General features: G+C 32.0%; 1 protein-coding gene across 7 annotated transcripts; it reads left to right on the top strand.

The window, feature by feature from the left end:
- Nucleotides 1-262: 262 nt before the first annotated feature.
- On the top strand, nucleotides 263-17,637 carry LOC149908947 (synaptotagmin 1-like). 7 transcript variants are annotated; one of them, XM_090120522.1, is made up of 11 exons: nucleotides 263-383; nucleotides 8,398-8,478; nucleotides 9,827-9,982; nucleotides 10,062-10,204; nucleotides 10,562-10,660; nucleotides 10,945-11,139; nucleotides 11,264-11,440; nucleotides 14,652-14,769; nucleotides 15,392-15,525; nucleotides 16,868-17,073; nucleotides 17,430-17,637. In XM_090120522.1, exons 2-10 carry the CDS (start codon nucleotides 8,400-8,402, stop codon nucleotides 17,060-17,062), a joined length of 1,296 nt encoding a protein of 431 aa, XP_089976648.1. In that variant the 5' UTR covers nucleotides 263-383; nucleotides 8,398-8,399; the 3' UTR covers nucleotides 17,063-17,073; nucleotides 17,430-17,637. The 7 variants fall into 7 exon arrangements, with proteins under 7 accessions (XP_089976648.1, XP_089976652.1, XP_089976650.1 ...); XM_090120526.1 differs by having other exon boundaries at nucleotides 8,395-8,478; nucleotides 10,568-10,660; nucleotides 14,661-14,769; XM_090120524.1 differs by having other exon boundaries at nucleotides 8,395-8,478; nucleotides 10,568-10,660.
- Nucleotides 17,638-17,809: the final 172 nt, after the last annotated feature.

The raw sequence follows: 17,809 nt of genomic DNA, 5'->3' as shown, positions 1-17,809 counted from the left end.
AATAAATACCACCTACATACATTTAATAAGGTCTTATTCTGTTAAATCTCTTATTTGAAGGGTTTCTGCTGTCGCATAAGTTATCATAGAAAGAAAAAACATATTGAAGTAACAAATAATAATATAACAATTACAATAGTTATCTAAGATAAGAAAAACGTTGATGAAAAACTATTCATAGAGCGCTTAAAGCGCTTAACGAGTTGGCGATACGGGAAAACGATGACAGCGCCGCTGAAGTTTAGTTTCAGGGGCATAACGTTCCCACGCGGCTGTACCTCGCTACTAGCCGTAAAAACACGCGAATGTGTGGCAACATAATGGAAAACCAACACAACCGCTAAACGTCGCTCGATTACAGAGGATACTTACATAAAAAACAGGTAAGTGCTTGCTTTATATTTATTATGATAGTCATCAAACTTAAATATTAAATAATAAGAATGAAAATCAACCCCATCTTTGCTTAATAAGGCCCGTAAAAAATCACCATTAAAATAGATTTTGACAAAGTGCCGAATAAGTTAAATAAAATTGTCACGTTCGTACTAATACGAAGTCTCTAAATATATAACAATGTACTATAAACAAAAGATATTTATATCTTTTGTCAGTTTAATTTGTATTGTTTACCAAAGTTTTTAATCTGCATTTAAATATGAATATATTTACCGCTATTGATAAAAAAGTACGCAGTTATCATCGAACCTTCTGTTTTGTTTATCTCTTGCGTTTTATATTCATTGTGTGTGATAGTGTAATATTGTGAACATATTCATTCACAATTTAATAATAAACCTTTTAATTTGGAAATGAATTCATGGCACAAAAATATATTTCTATTGAAAAATATTCTAGGTTCTTCACGCGCAACCTCTTTGCGCAGGTCAAGATGTAAAAAAACAGTATGAATCTACATAATCTATAATTGAGAGTATTTTTAACATGAAAACAATTGAGATATCTCCATCTTTTACGTTTATTTCAATGTATTTCAATGCAAATAGTACGGGTTTTGTTCTTTTGTAGTACTAATATCCATCCTTGGTTTAATAACTTCACGATCATTGTTATATTTATTTTGTGGGCTGCAGCTTACTTGCTTGCTGGCTGTAGTGTTTTAAATGTCACTGAAATGGAGGATAATTAGGACTATATATGTACTTTAAATAATTTTGTTGAATTTATTTATTTTCTCTTCCTAAAACGATAAAAATCATCATCATCTTTAAACGAAATAAAAACGAATTACGAAAAGCTTCATTTTTCAAAGTTGAAAGTTTTTGTAAGCTAAAAACTATATTGCACGCCTCATAAGCGAAGCGTTGAGGTGGGTACTACTGTCACTTCGCGCAAAACATCTGATTTTTCAAACTTAAAATGTCTTTATGTATCATACATTGCACTTGTAAGATAATACATACACACACATATTAAGAAAAAACACTATTTTTAACGTTCATGATATTTTTGATGTCATTTTTGTTATTTAAACTAGTTAAAAAACAGTTTAAAAAAGTTCTGTCTTGGACGTCCGTGTGTCTGTATGTGCGGATCCTTTTTCTTGTTAACACGATAGCGACCGAAATACTTTACTAATCGAGTCTTTTTTTTTCTCTTACGCTTGAGTATGCTCAGGAATAGAACCCTTTCATTTTTCAGGGTCTGATTCGATGTGGTTTAATTGTTATTAAATAAATTAAAATAATAATTAATAAATATTTATTAAAAAAAAATTATGAGGCGTGCACTTTTGGATTTTCCAAATTATTTTATAATATATTTACATTCATATCGGTACGTTTGTTAAATACCAACTTACCTAATAGGTATTTTACGATCGTATTGCTATTTACGAAGATCTATTGTTTACATCACGTTTCATACAATAGTGCTACACTCGTAAATTGTAGTCATTAGCAGTATAAACCACATTATTAAGCACACAATATGAGAGAATAATACCGAAACAGGTTGGACGTCACAATGTTTGTCAAATACCGCCGCGGCTGCGCCTGGTTCTTGAAGGTTAAGTTTGCAAACATATAAAGTTACTTCTCTTTTTTAGAGTATAAGTATTCTTTGGTTACTTCTTTCCTCTTGTGTAATAATCGACATAACAATTTCATTAAAAGTACAATTTTTATTAACATTTTCATAAGACCCAATATCTCTTATTTTCAAATATTAGATTGTTACTCCAAAATTAATATGTAGATACTTTTTGTAATGAAACATATTCTAATAGATTATTTTTTAATGTGCGAAAATATTAGGTACTACGTACGTTAATCGTAATAATATTATCGTAAAATTATACGTCCATTTAGTCTACCTTGCCTCATTTAATTTCAGAATTTTCAATAAGTAGTTCAAAAGAAATGTACTGTTTTATAATATGTTACTTCATCAACGGGGAACCAAGGCCGCTGCAATTACGTGAAAATGAAACCAAGAACCCATTCACTGGGGTTTTAATGATATTTATTTGAAAGTGGGGTTTAATTATTATCAGACACGATTTGTAGAGCAGTGGCTCTACGAATCGTGTCTTATAACTATGCGGGTTTTTCTTGAACTACGCGGGTGAGACCGTTTTTTAAAATCTTACTTGAGTATATTTTTGTGAAAACATTGTGACACAATTTTTTAGTTGGTAACATCTGTACAATACGTAATTGTAGACTGGTAATTAGGCAAACATGAAATATTTCAAACATCATTTGCGGTTAATACAGACACTAAAAGTGGTTTACTAAGACGTGTCTAGAAAGTTTAAAGCTAAAGGGAACGTAAAGTAATCTCGAGATGATGTTGAGAATATTTTGGCCTCATTCCAAGTTTTTGAACAATGTCGCTTGTAAAATGCGGTTGACGTTAGGTTAGTAAGAAAACCAACATCCGAGCATACGATTATTTATGGCATTTGGAAAAATGCAGCAAAGGATTTTTATCACAAATAAACTTCACCTAGTTACTTGTTATTATTCTGTTACTTAACTGACTCTAGTATTTCAGGCCGTAGCATTTTTCGAATGAAAAAGTTGCCTTCAATAAAAATTAAATGCGTTATTATAGATAATTTTTATCTCTGTGCTATTTTACCCGGATCTTCTGACATGAGTCAATAATTATCAATACTAATTTCCCATTGATGTGACATACCTACATGTTAATCCAACTCCTTTATTACAATTTAATAAAACTTTAAATACTCCTTATCATAACTAATATAATTTAAATAAAATATATGCAAACATAATTAATTCATAAGAAATTTGTTAGATAATGGTGAAAAATACGACACAAAAGTTAATGTATTTTTCTCAAAAACAATTGCTAACTTGCTCAAACCTACACGTTCTTTATTTATTTAAGACTCTTGGCAAACTTTTGATAAGTTAAACAAAATGTATGCAATGCTGAGAAGTTTTTCGACAGCATATTTCGCATTAACGTTTTACCATTTATCATTTTCATGTAGATAATAAAACATCTTGAAAAAAAAAGCCCCTTTGCCATTATTTAATTATTAATAAAACGAAAATTAATAAAATTATGAAAATAACATAAAAGGACAGATTTAAAATTGAAGAACTTCCCATTTTTGAGTTAACCCAAAAATCAGGAAACCTAATTTTACCCTATACAATAGTACCGATTGTCCAACGTGACAAAAGACTATTATTCGATGTGACTATACATATACAGTGGTGATGCCCCAAAAAATCAACTCCAAGTTGAACATTTCATTAATATATGCAAAAGCTCTTTCAAGAGTACTTTATTACAAAATATTTTAAAAGACGCTAATCAACTTCTCATCTCTAAAAATATAACTTATTTTTTACACAGGACCTCGGAGCTGTGAAAAACCTCCTATAAATATTAAATGAAAAATATATAATATACAAAACGAACACACCATTGTTTGTATAATAGCAGAGCTCGTGTGCAATTTTCATGAATACCGCTGGAAGTAAATGGAATGTATTGAACGTACCTAAGTGGGCGGTGAAGAATTCCAATATTAATATAGAAATGGAAAATTTTATAAATAGATCGGGAATTTTTTCCTATATAATATTATGGTGTATAATTATTATTTGTCGTGACGTAATTCCGTTTACCATTGTGCAGCCTTTCTAAAATTGTTGGATATGTAATGAGGCCATTGGAAGTATGTACTATCGATATTTTTAGCTTAACCAAGATGAATATCAGATAAGAATATTTATTCAATGACCTCAATTCTCGAATGAATTCAGTTCCCGTAGACAATAGATACAGGACACGGTTGTTTTTCATCATGGAAGTATGTTTAAACTAAGTGTTTTAGTAAAATAGTCTTTTTAAATAAGTTTCGTAAATATACAAACATTTATATCATATCACTTAATACTAAGTAGGTATACATAATATTTACAATTAGATCTAACGCTGTATAACAGATAGATAACTGAACATAGGTGCATGCAACTAATAACGAAAATATTTCTATTAATTAAGAGCTAATATTTTGTCTTTTATTTTTTTAATTCTAGCATCCTCAATCTATTTCAAGTAAAATATGATAAAGTGGTTGAAGTGACTTCTTTCTGTTATTTGCATACGGTATCTCATTATCAGTCGTAATTAAACAATTAATTTTATCGTATAATTAATACACATCAATTGTTGTCTTATACAACGCTATTAATGACTAGTCTATAGACTAGTGGAACGAGGGGAACCCTGAAGTATTTTATGGGTAAAAAGTAGTGGTTCATTCAATGTACAATTTGATATGAACTGTCCAATGTACGCAATGTGTGACGTAAACGATGTGAGTTGAGTGAGCCACAGAACGGTTGGGCATCGCAGCGCGCAGCGGCATCGATCGGGTGCGCGCGCACCACCGCCATCCCAGCTCTGGCACAGTAGCACATCCATTCGAATAGCAAATTCGATGGAAATGAAACTAAATAGTGCCTAGTGATCCTCATCAAGAATAAACACTCGTGGACATTGGACATTCGGTTAGGATTTCAGAGAGGTCAGTTCTTCAACTAACGTTCCCCTTTTATGTTAAGTGATCGTGCCCTACGTACTTGTCGTGTTCCAATTTTCATATTCTGTAGTACGCCTTTAGTGTCTATCTTGGTAATTAAGACAGAAATTGCAACAAACTGTTTTCTCGTACCGCTAATCTAGGTTTAAAGCTGCAATTTTTTCCCTACTAGAAAAGGCGTAGGCAGCAATCGATTTGTAAAATATGTGGGATTTTTATATTAATGTTTCTTAATGGTTAAGAAGCTGCATTATATAATATCTTAGAATTGATCCATTTATGTAAATTATGACTATTTTCGGTGTATGTATAATTTTTAATCGAAATGTCACATCATCGTTAGCTTACTGAATATTTCTTCAAAAGCTTTGACATTAGAAATAATTTGTTAAATTGATCTTTACTCTACAATCATAAAATAATTTAAATTCTGCTTATTTAGAGCAAGAATATTATATTAAACAATCAGACATAATAAAAGGTACAGTAATCTTGACACGGTTAACAAATCAAATAATATTGTTACATAGGAAACCGCCCTTTTGCCATATGTTTTGCCATCACTTCTAAACGGCTCTCCCTTTCTCAAGGGAGGTATTTAACAATAGAAAGGCATCACTTTTCAGCATGTATAACAAATGACTACGATGAGATTTCATGACTAAGGTCAGGGTCGCGGAGATAGAGCGTGTGAGATTTGCTTTAATCAACTAACGAATATAACGTTGATACTTATAAGCATGGAAATTACAATATTAATGTTTTCTTCTTCTATTAATAGTTTCTATAATTTATATGAAATTGTTTAAAAGCGATAGATAGTAAAATGTATCTCTCTCATCTCAATCTTAAAGACTCACCAAAACGATTTATTTTAGGTTAAACATAATATTATAAACTATTAAAATTCCAAATTGCGATTTTGCAATCATCGTTCTATATTTATGATAACCTTCTAATTATAATTAGTATTTATTAGTACGAATGTATTAATTAAAAATTAACACTATTTTACACTAAGTACTCTATTTATATTTCAAACAAGTAGTCCATTGAATGAGTCCCTCCAAGGGGGGTCTAGAGTGCGTGAGTTAGTAACGTAAGATGTTTCTTCGGAAACATGTCAAGAGTCCCTAGGTAATAAACATACTAAAACCCCGGGCCACTAGGAGGAGCCCCGGAGTGGGGGGAGGGGGGAAATGGGTCCATTTTTTCATTTTTCGCTTAAATCTCAAAAACGGTACATGTTAGAGAAAAACTTTCAAGGAAAAATTGAAAGGCCATAAAATTATCTACAAGTTGTACCTGAATCATTTTTTCCTATATCCTACCGTTTCTGAGTTATACGCAGTAAAACATGATTTTGGCTCAAACAATTTCAACATCAATCGATCAAAAAATATTTCTTTCTTCCAAAAAACTCAAATGTGCAACTTGTGACCAGTACTGATAGATTGCTCTTAATTAGTTCTATAATTGGTAAAATAAACACATTCCTCTATGGAAGCCTTTAGGAGGAATCGATTGTCAAAATATTATATTAGGGCAGTTTGAGTTACTGAACTTGATCTTTTTATTTTTTTCTTCCAAAAAACTCAAAAGTGCAACTTGTGACCGGTACAGATAGATTGCTCATAATTAGGTCTATCATTGCTAAAAATACCAGATTCCACCACGGAGGCGTTTACGGGGAATTGAATTTTATCAGGGTAGTTACGATACATGAACTTTTTATTTTTTTTCTTCCAAAAAGCTCAAAAGTGCAACTTGTGACCGGTACAGATAGATTGCTCATAATTAGGTTTATCATTCATAAAAATACCAGATTCCACCATGGAGGCGTTTACGGGGAATTAAATTTTATTAGGGTAGTTAGTTAAAAAGTTCATGTATCGTAACTACCCTAATAAAATTCAATACCTCCTAAAGGCCTCCATGGTGGAATCTGGTTTTTTTATCAATGATAGACCTAATTATGAGCAATCTATCGGTACCGGTCACAAGTTGCACTTTTGAGTTTTTTTGGAAGAAAAAAAATAAAAAGTTCAAGTATCGTATCTACCCTAATAAAATACAATTCCCCGTAAACGCCTCCTTGGTGGAATCTAGTATTTTTATCAATGATAGACCTAATTATGAGCAATCTATCTGTACCGGTCACAAGTTGCACTTTTGAGTTTTTTGGAAGAAAAAAATAAAAAGATCAAGTTCAGTAACTCAAACTACCCTAATATAGTATTTTGACAATCGATTCCTCCTAAAGGCTTCCATGGATGAATGTGTTTATTTTACCAATTATAGACCTAATTAAGAGCAATCTAACAGTACCAGTCACAAGTTGCACTTTTGAGTTTTTTGGAAGAAAAAAATAAAAAGATCAAGTTCAGTAACTCAAACTACCCTAATATAGTATTTTGAAAATCGATTCCTCCTAAAGGCTTCCATGGAGGAATGTGTTTATTTTACTAATTATAGACCTAATTAAGAGCAATCTATCAGTATCGGTCACAAGTTGCACTTTTGAGTTTTTTTGGAGAAAAAAAATAAAAAGTTCAAGTATCGTAACTACCCTAATAAAATTCAATTCCCCGTAAACGCCTCCGTGTTGGAATCTGGTATTTTTATCAATGATAGACCCAATTATGAGCAATCTATCTGTACCGGTCACAAGTTGCACTTATGAGTTTTTTGGAAGAAAAAAATAAAAAGATCAAGTTCAGTAACTCAAACTACCATAATATAATATTTTGACAATCGATTCCTCCTAAAGGCTTCCATGGAGGAATGTGTTTATTTTACCAATTATAGACCTAATTAAGAGCAATCTATCAGTACCGGTCACAAGTTGCACTTTTGAGTTTTTTGGAAGAAAGAAATATTTTTTGATCGATTGATGTGGAAATTGTTTGAGCCAAAATCATGTTTTACTGCGTATAACTCAGAAACGGTAGGATATAGGAAAAAATGATTCAGGTACAACTTGTAGATAATTTTATGGCCTTTCAACTTTTCCTTGAAAGTTTTTCTCTAACATGTACCGTTTTTGAGATTTAAGCGAAAAATGAAAAAATGGACCCATTTTCCCCCTCCCCCCACTCCGGGGCTCCTCCTAGTGGCCCGGGGTTTTAGTATGTTTATTACCTAGGGACTCTTGACATGTTTCCGAAGAAACATCTTACGTTACTAACTCACGCACTCTAGAACTTTTTATTCAATGGACTAAAGATTTTCCAGCAGTTTTCAATACAATTATTTCAGATCAAGTTGCTTACTGAGCCACGGTAAATTTAGGTTACATATTTTTCTTATAAATATATGTTTTAATTTGATTGTTTCGTTTCTAGCAGACATGTCACCTCATCTGCGATGGCGCCGAGAGGCGGAGGTGCCGAAGGAGGCGAACATCACCACCACTATCCTACCTCCAGGTTTGGTCTATAAATATCTTTACGTGGGCGTGGATCGGGAATTTATAGGATACGATAATAAATTTTAACAATCATAAGTCATTGCAATTAATACAACGGTTGCCTAGTACGTAACTCAACGGAAAATAATATTTGAGATTCGTTATGGTCGTTTAAAAGTTCAACTCCCACTTACAGAAAAATCCTAATTATTTATTCCTATCTAATGAGGATTTATATTTACTTTTGATAGATATGAATCTAATTATTTTTAGTATTTGTTTTATTTTTTCTTTATTTAAGAGCTACTTGTATAATTTGAGCTTTTTATTATTATCTAATATAATGAGCGTTTCGTTATTTTCTAAAATAACTTTACTAGTAATTCATACAACTTCATAGTAATAACAAGCATGCACGAATTAATAAAATAGTTAATAAAATTAAAATAGTAGATCATTACATTACAATTGAATTAATCTGGTATCTCTCATAATACCAATCATCACATTAAGATAAATAACGGTCAAACACGAACCTTTTCTTAGACAGTGAATCTAAATCTAATAAGACCGCGCATAGACTTTACTAACCATTAAATATTCAAGCTCAATTTGAACCCAAGCATAAATTTCATCTTACAAAAATACTGTTTGGTCATTCATTCAATGTGAGTTCATTAGCACATGTACGAGATAAGATAATTTTTAAGAATATTTTCAAAATATACTAGGTATTCCTATAAATAGGAAGATACTGTTAAAATAGGAAAAGCTTATTTTTATAGATTGAAGTATAATAATTGTGTGATAAATCATTTATTCACAACACATCACGAATTATGAGTCTTCACTCTGCCGTAACCTGTTAATTTAAGTGCATCTAAACTTGTGCCAACTGCGTAATATGTAGCACAAGAAAATACAGGAAGGCAGTTCTATAATAACGGCCTTCTGACCTATCACAATAATGTATTCCTGATTTTAGGTGGAACTCTTCAGAAATTAATAGTTAAAAATTAATGTTACCTTGTTGTGTAATGTTAATGATTATATGAAGGTATAAGAAGAAGAGAAGAATTAATTTTAATTATTTGTGTATGTAATAATATGATTATTGATTTAATTTAATCATTTACTACGTTTTTTTTTTAATTTGTGCTGTTTTCCAATAAATTCGCACTCTGTATTCGTAAATGGACCTATTAAGTAAAAGGTCTTGCTGATAGGCTCTTAATGACCTAACTGAAAATGGAGATATAAATGAGACAGTTAAACATAACTCCTAAAAATATCTTAGAACATTAAATGTTTATGATGCTTATAAATTATTTTAATTTATGGGAATACTCATAATGAAAAACTTAAAGGGACGTCAAATTCCAACTCGACGTTACCACCGGCATTATCGACGGAGCCAGGACCACCATCATCCACTACCACCCAGGAAAGTTTTGTTGAGAAAACTGAAGATTTAGCTCGAAAAATGAACATGGAACCATGGCAGCTCGTAGCTATTCTTGTGGGTAAGTATATAAATGATAAAAATCTAATTGAAAATTGATATCCAAAAGAACAAGCGATTATTCATGAATTGGTTAATAGGTGTAGGAGTGGTTGTCCTGGGAATATGCTTCTGCTGCATACGGCGGTGTTTCCGCAAGAGACGGTCCAAGGATGGCAAAAAGGGGATGAAAGGAGTCGACTTCAAGTCCGTCCAGTTGCTCGGTTCAGCATACAAGGAAAAGGTAATGTGCTTCCTGTAGCTCCAGTATGCAGGTGACGCTCGTTTTCATATTATTATTAAACTGCGGTTTAGTAATGATATTATTAAAATTATTCGCATTTATCGTCCTTTGCTCTAAATTGTTTTCAATCAAAACTATAGTAAATTTGCAATAAATGGTCAATGATCTTGAAAATTTTGATATTAATCTATTTTTTAGAGTTTACTTTACTTATTCTTTAAATGTAATATATTAATATGTATTAAAGTAAAAAAATACTTTGTTGTAACACAAGCAACTAAGGTTTTTTGATAACTCTCTCCTATTTCATAAGAAATCCAATATTCATGTGAAATTTGCCGCGGGACGTGCATGTAGGTGCAGCCGGACATGGAGGAGCTAACGGAGAATGCTGAGGAACCTGACGACGGAGAGGAAAAGAAAGAGGAACAAAAGCTTGGCAAACTCCAATATAAGGTAGGCAATAAGGTTACCGAGATGTCTGCGCGGAGGATGAAACTTAATGGTCTAGAAGCTACAATTTTGCAACTACAAATCATACAATCAACCTATCATATATCAGCTTAGAAAATTCAAGTAGACTTAATCGAGTTTCATTTTCTCAAACTTTTATTTTATTTTATAGTTTAGAATAGTTACATTCAATAAATGTAGACTTTATTTTATTTATTCATTGTTGATCCATTTCATGCAAAAACATTAGTGTCCAAAACCTATCTGAAAATTGGATTGCTTTCCAGTTGGAGTATGACTTTAACAGCAACAGCTTGTCAGTGACGGTGATCCAAGCGGAAGAATTACCTGCTCTTGATATGGGCGGAACATCAGATCCTTATGTGAAAGTCTACCTTTTGCCTGATAAGAAGAAGAAGTTCGAAACAAAAGTCCATCGAAAAACGCTCAGTCCAGTATTCAACGAAACCTTCGTTTTTAAGGTAAGAAGGCAATTAAATACAATTCAATTATAATAGAAATTTCTATTTGTGAAAATTTATAATGAGTTTTATAAAATTATTTTTGTATATGATATGAGCATATTTGATTAACGTTTGTATACAGAACGTGCCATATGCGGATGCCATGAACAAAACGCTCGTGTTTGCGATCTTCGACTTCGATCGTTTCTCAAAGCATGACCAGATCGGTGAGGTGAAGGTACCTCTCTGCCAGGTGGACCTCGCCCAGACTATCGAGGAATGGCGTGAGCTGCAAAGCGTGGAAGGCGAGGGTGGTCAGGTGCGGTTATGTTATATAAGAATACGCTCCTACGTATAATGCCAGTGGCGTAACAATAACGATAAAATATAAAGGAACAGTTGTAGACGACGAGGGGAAAAAATGCCGCTTCACCTTCCTACTTCATTAATTTTCGACTTCACTGCATGGCCTATGTAATAAATGTGACGGTTTTTAATTTGTTACGCCACTGAGACAATTTCCAATACGAAGCAGGTATTTAATGTATACTTTTAATAAAGCACTATAAATTATAAATAATTAGGTAATCAAGATGGAAAAGAATTTTTATATTTCGTAAGTTTATACTAACGTTATTGTACTATAAAGAGTGTGGCAGTATGATACAAAGGTATGTTAAAATTGCTAAAATGTCAGGGAATATGTAGACTTTGAGTCACACCCAGGTCACATCAACAGTTCATTTTGGCTTACACACATCTGCCATGTAGGTACTATGTATGGAGGTACATTCGTACATAACATTCATTGCACTGAATAGCCATAAGGTAACAAACGAGATGACTAGGTACGCAAACTTGAACGAGGATACTATTTTATCTTTTTTTCTTAGCTTTAGGCTACACTTGCAGACCACATCCAGGTACAAGTTCGTCTTACAAATTTAATTTATGGATGTGTTTTGCTCGTACAGCGTTATTTTAATACTATTCCATCCTTTTAATGAAGAATAATAAAATAAATACTAATAAATACTTTTAATTTAATTGATTACTTGATCGATGTAACATCTATTGAAAGGATTGAATAAAAGTATTTTCAACTTACTGCACTCTTACTTTTTTGAGGACCTTTGATAGGGAAACCTTCACATTTAACATTGTTTATAATTAATGTATGGGTTGCTAATAATTGGCCTAATGTGGAATTCCGAGTCAAGGGGCCTCAACGTGGATGAAGTCGTCATTTATTTTTCGATAAATTAATTTGGACAGCAACAAATGTATTTACTTGGTTTTTTCTCTTTTTCTCCATATTTTCTCTGCTCTGCTTGGCTGTGTTTGATTGTGTCCTGACAATCTTGCATGCCGCTTCAAAACGAAATGATCATTCACGTAAGTATTATTTTGAGACACATCGAGATGTATATTGAAAATATAAAGACACGTTTCATTGTGGTTTATGAAAGTACACTTAAGTTTTTACAAGTAATGTTTACAAGTAATTAAAGTTCAAAATCGAAGTTTATTTTAACTTATGGATTGCGATTAGGGAATTTGAGTTAACTATCTATATATTGTGAAAATATAATATCTTAAATATCATCACCTTTACCTTATATCATCCATCAAACCATATTTTATTTACCAAGTTATATTTTATTTATTCCATCCAACACTTTGTTTTATTTTGTATTGCGGCTGGGGAATGTTGCATGAATGTCATACTTTTCTGTGGATTTTCATTTTGTAACAAACTCTAATGGTCTTTAATTTGTACATAGATATTATTATTCATATTAAGTACATAATCGTTGTTACAAAATGGAATTTCATATATAAACCACTCCGTTGTACGTATCAGCTTCCGTTAAACTGAGCACGTGTTGTGTATGTATATCAATAATGTGCACATGTTATTTAAGGCTTATCATCTTCTAAACAATAGTTCAAACTAAATACCCCGTGTGTGTTGTATTACCTACCATTCATTACAACGAACTTACCACGGTATGTAAGTGACCTAATACTAACTGAATAAGAATAAGTGTGAATCCTTAATAAATAAAATTTTAAATATTTTTCCCGTTAAAAATAAACTAATAAAAAACTAAAATAACTTAGTTACAAATTTTATAAACTATTTATATAAAATTTACTTTACTTTTTAAATATAAATAAAATTATCATCCCTCCTTTAAACATGGCTCTCAATTATATTTAGCTACCTACGTAATTATAATAATATGGCTTATTAGAATAGTTCACATGTAGAGACTTGTACTTATAATCGTAATCTGTTTATAGTGTGATGTTCTATGTTGTCCTTGCCTTATATGTGAAGTCTGTAAGTATATGTACTATTTTTATACCTTTTCAACATCTCACCACTAAAGAAAAGTACGCTTCATCGCTATTGGTGCATTTTATGAATGAGCCTTTCTTTTGTGGTTTTATTTAGTACCTGTCTATGTATTTATGTATTTTGGATTTACCTATCCGATTGCGATCTGTTTCTAAAATGGTACAAAGCATAGATTTGTAACAGGTTACTTGTACATATTATGAGCTTTGTAAGCTGCATAAACGTCATCATAGAAGGAATATACATAAACTCTATAATAAGGACTACGGTCTCAGAAGGTATGTGCTTGATGATTTGAGCTGGGTGTCACGTAATAGAAATTGGCTTCATTTCGGCAACAGATCGTAATATATACCAACAAAATATAATATGTTCCAGCGGGTTGTCTGCTTAATAAACTTAGGTTTGATGTGAACGTTGTTTTTGTTTGTCCTATAGATATATGTTAAAAGGTTGATATTGTATTCAATGTTTTAGATGGATTTATGTGCTAAAACGTTATATGTAACGCAATGACATCAATTGCCAAATAAATGATGTACATCCTATACCTAATAGTTGCAAACTCCGACTGTTTGTGCCTACCTTTATTAACTCTTCTGGGCTATGGCGTATTATGCACTAGAGACTCAGTTAATCAGGTATACGTACTTACGTGATGTTTTCAAATTTTCATTAACCTCTCATGAGGAATTTTTATATTAACACTGAATACCTGATGAACTCTGTCAGTTTACCCCAAACCATAAATTGCTTTTAGGACCACACGGAGCTAATGTTTTGTTTCATTTTTGTTTCGTTAAAGAAATGTTTGAAAACCCTTATCCGCCCTAAGCCGCGTTTAAAGCCCATATATTATTTATATTTCAAAGCTTTTAAATCCGTATCAATAATTATGTTCCTTACACAAAACTGTCCTGACTATTTTCCATATTGTTCACTTACCAAATGACCCTTAAAACTTGACAATCGGTACACAAACATACTTACAAAGCAACAATTATCACAAGAAATATTATCAAACCGACTATTTATATTTATTTATGTATGTATGAGGTACAGGCATTATAAAAATAAGTATTTTGTTAGTATCTAATTTTTATTAAATGTGTGCGTCGACTAGCTGTTTATTGCAATTATTGGAAGTAAATAATGTGGGTTACAGGACAACAAGTTGGGAGACATATGTTTCTCGTTACGTTATGTACCAACAGCTGGAAAACTGACCGTCGTTATCCTCGAGGCTAAGAACCTTAAGAAAATGGACGTTGGTGGCCTCTCAGGTGAGCATGGGGACTTTTGGTTAAATTCAAAACTGTTTTCTCTAATACTCCTCTAATCTTTCAGGTTCTCTCGGTAAATGTAAATTTTTTCACTCCTTTTTCTTATGCACTTAAAATCATTCACTATATTCCAAATGCTTATTTACTTATTGTAAACATTAGATTTTTGGCATCGTTATATTATCCAATAAGCTACATAACAATTTATGATACGCGACTAAACATCTGAAAATATCTTGTATTTCCATCAGACATATTGCATACATACCTACATATTATTTAATTTTAGTTCATATATTAAAATTATAGAACAACCATTCCTGCTATTCCTATTTTATCAAATGTATTAAATTAGGCTTATGAATCATTATATAAATCCCTAGGCAAAGTAACGAAAAATTATTTTAGTAGTACCTAATAGATATAGAATAAAATAAGTATCTTAAATGACGTAGAGACCTATACCAATAATGTAGAGACCATAACCATACAAGTTCATTGGTTACGTCAAATATACATATGTTTGTACATTATATCCTTCATACCGAATAGTGGAATATTTGAAAATGTTAATATTGTGTTTTCTTTTTTCATATCTGATCTCGTGGGTGTCCGGCAACAGATCCGTACGTAAAGATAGCTCTTATGCAAAACGGCAAACGCCTTAAGAAGAAGAAAACGAGCATCAAGAAGTGTACATTGAATCCTTATTACAACGAGTCATTTACTTTTGAAGTACCATTCGAGCAAATACAGGTACGAGCCGAGATTGATACAAAATTTGATGTTGTGGCATATCACAAGACTTATTCTTTTTGGAGAACATTCTTTGTTACTTGATGAAATTGGAAAATTTTCACACAAGTAATAACGAATTATTTACATCTCCAAGAAATAGTCTTGATAATATGCAAAGTATTGGTGTTGTGATAAATGTCTACACCACTGGCTTTCCTTGTTTTCCTTCCCTGAACCTGCATCGTGTCTCTGAACTCCGTGTCCTGTTTGTTGTCAGAATTATTGATTGTTAGCTTTAAACTGAATGCATTCCCTCCTGTAGATTATTATTATATTTCCTGAAAATAGCTGAACCGGATATCTGGCTTGGTTGTCTGCAACTTTTCTGTATGTCTTCTAGCCCTAATTATTATTTTGCAACTAAGTACTTCTATGTTCTTTTATTTTTCCCCAGTGTTGCCTCTACCTTACCTTAATATTTTTCAAAGCAAACCCTTTAGATATATTCAGATTTAAATGTTTACCTTCAACAGTGATATCTTGTTACTGTTTTAGGTGATCATTTATAAGAAATATCTTACAGATAGTTTGCTTTGCTTAATATTATACTTGATAAGTGGTGTTTGTAATCTCCCCTCGTAACTGCATTACAAATTTCGTCGTATCATGTCCATTTTATTTTGCGTTTATTTGCCATCATCTATGTGCCTTGTTTGTCATTTAATTCGTTGTACACTATTGGAGGTAAGTACAAAAATGCTTCATTAGATATATTATTGACTTTATTAACAATTGAATCAATTGGTGTAAGGTTGTCTAATTTAATAATATTTAAATTTAATGAAAACTGTTTACAAGCTTCTCATATCGATAGCGTAACATAGGTACATCATTACAAACAAATAATACATAAAACACATACATTACAACTACTTCAGTAGGTACTTCAAAGGCAAATACATTGATTTACATTCATTTTCGAGTGAGTGCATATCAATGAAGACGCAATTACCCCTTACACTATCCCCAATAATTTCCTTAGGTCAAAACTATATCAAGTAAGTACATCACTCTTTTTTATTACCACGATGACTATCTACTGAAACGAGCGACATATAAATCGATAAATAATACAGAAACATTAATTAACGATGTCTCAATTAACGCAATATTGTAATTAAATTACTTCAAAGGTTTACTCAGTCGATTCATAATAAAATAATTAACGTTAGAGTAGGCAAAATTAATTACTTAAACATATTTTGTTAGCAACGTTTGCTAACTATAGTAACTATGTAACAACGAACACGAGCAATTCTTTTTACTACTAATCAATGTCTGGTTCCATATTGTACTACAGAAAGTAAACCTAGTGGTAACTGTGGTTGACTACGATCGTATCGGCACTTCTGAGCCCATCGGAAAGGTGGTGCTCGGCTACAACGCGTCGGGAACTGAGCTGCGTCATTGGTCGGACATGCTGGCCAGCCCGCGACGTCCGATTGCGCAGTGGCACACTCTCAAAGACCCCGAAGATGGAGAGAAGAAAGATTAAGCGGATTCAAGGTAATCAGAATCACCTCACATTTTGGTCCTTGGCTGAATATTACTATTACATAATTTATAACAATACAAATAAATTGCAATGGCATAAATAGATATTACCACCCAGGTTACCATGCAAGCATAATTTTATAAAAAAAACATAGTATTAAAACTCAGAATATCTACAGTTTAACAGTACGAAGGAAAGCGTATTGATGAGTTGATAATAATGCAGTAAATTTCAAATTGTAGAGACATGGTAGAGCCATTAAATCAATCTTGTTTTGATAACATCTCGGTCGTGCGTAAGATTTGCTAACTACCTTCACAATGGCAAAATATCGGGCTGAAGTTAATTTCAATAAAATATTTTTCAGGACGATAACCCTAGCAGCTTGTCGGAGCAAAACGGATAAATAACGTGAATGGCGCGGGCGATGTGGATGAGAATATTCGACATTTATTTTAGTATTTCCAATTTTAAACAAATTGCAATAATAACTGTACGCCGTCATTTCGTTGAATTTTTCTCGTTTTTCTATAAGATTACGTTGTCGCAAAAACAGCCATTTAAAACAGTAGACATACCTATTATTTTGTGATAAATTAGCTATGAAAAAACAGGAATCAACAACCAGAATTTTAATATAATTCAAGAAATAAATTATATAAATAATTTGTTAAAATTATATATCCTCTAGGAAATTTAATTTTATGGAAGACATGTTGGTTTAGTGCAATAATTATATTGATCTTA

The sequence above is a fragment of the Colias eurytheme genome, chromosome 4 (assembly GCF_061535395.1).
Source record: "Colias eurytheme isolate Ceu_HAF_F1 chromosome 4, ilColEury1 Martin Lab GWU primary, whole genome shotgun sequence".
NCBI lineage: Eukaryota > Metazoa > Arthropoda > Insecta > Lepidoptera > Pieridae > Colias > Colias eurytheme.
Note: the sequence above shows the minus strand (reverse complement) of the source record. Positions and strands in the feature narration are given on the sequence as shown.

Coding starts and splice junctions, on each gene's coding strand:
- LOC149908947 (XM_090120522.1), top strand. CDS start 8,400: ATGTCACCTCATCTGCGATGGCGCCGAGAGGCGGAGGTGCCGAAGGAG. Junction 11,441..14,651: donor TGGAAGGCGAGGGTGGTCAG/GTGCGGTTATGT, acceptor TGTGGGTTACAG/GACAACAAGTTGGGAGACAT. Junction 14,770..15,391: donor GGACGTTGGTGGCCTCTCAG/GTGAGCATGGGG, acceptor GTCCGGCAACAG/ATCCGTACGTAAAGATAGCT.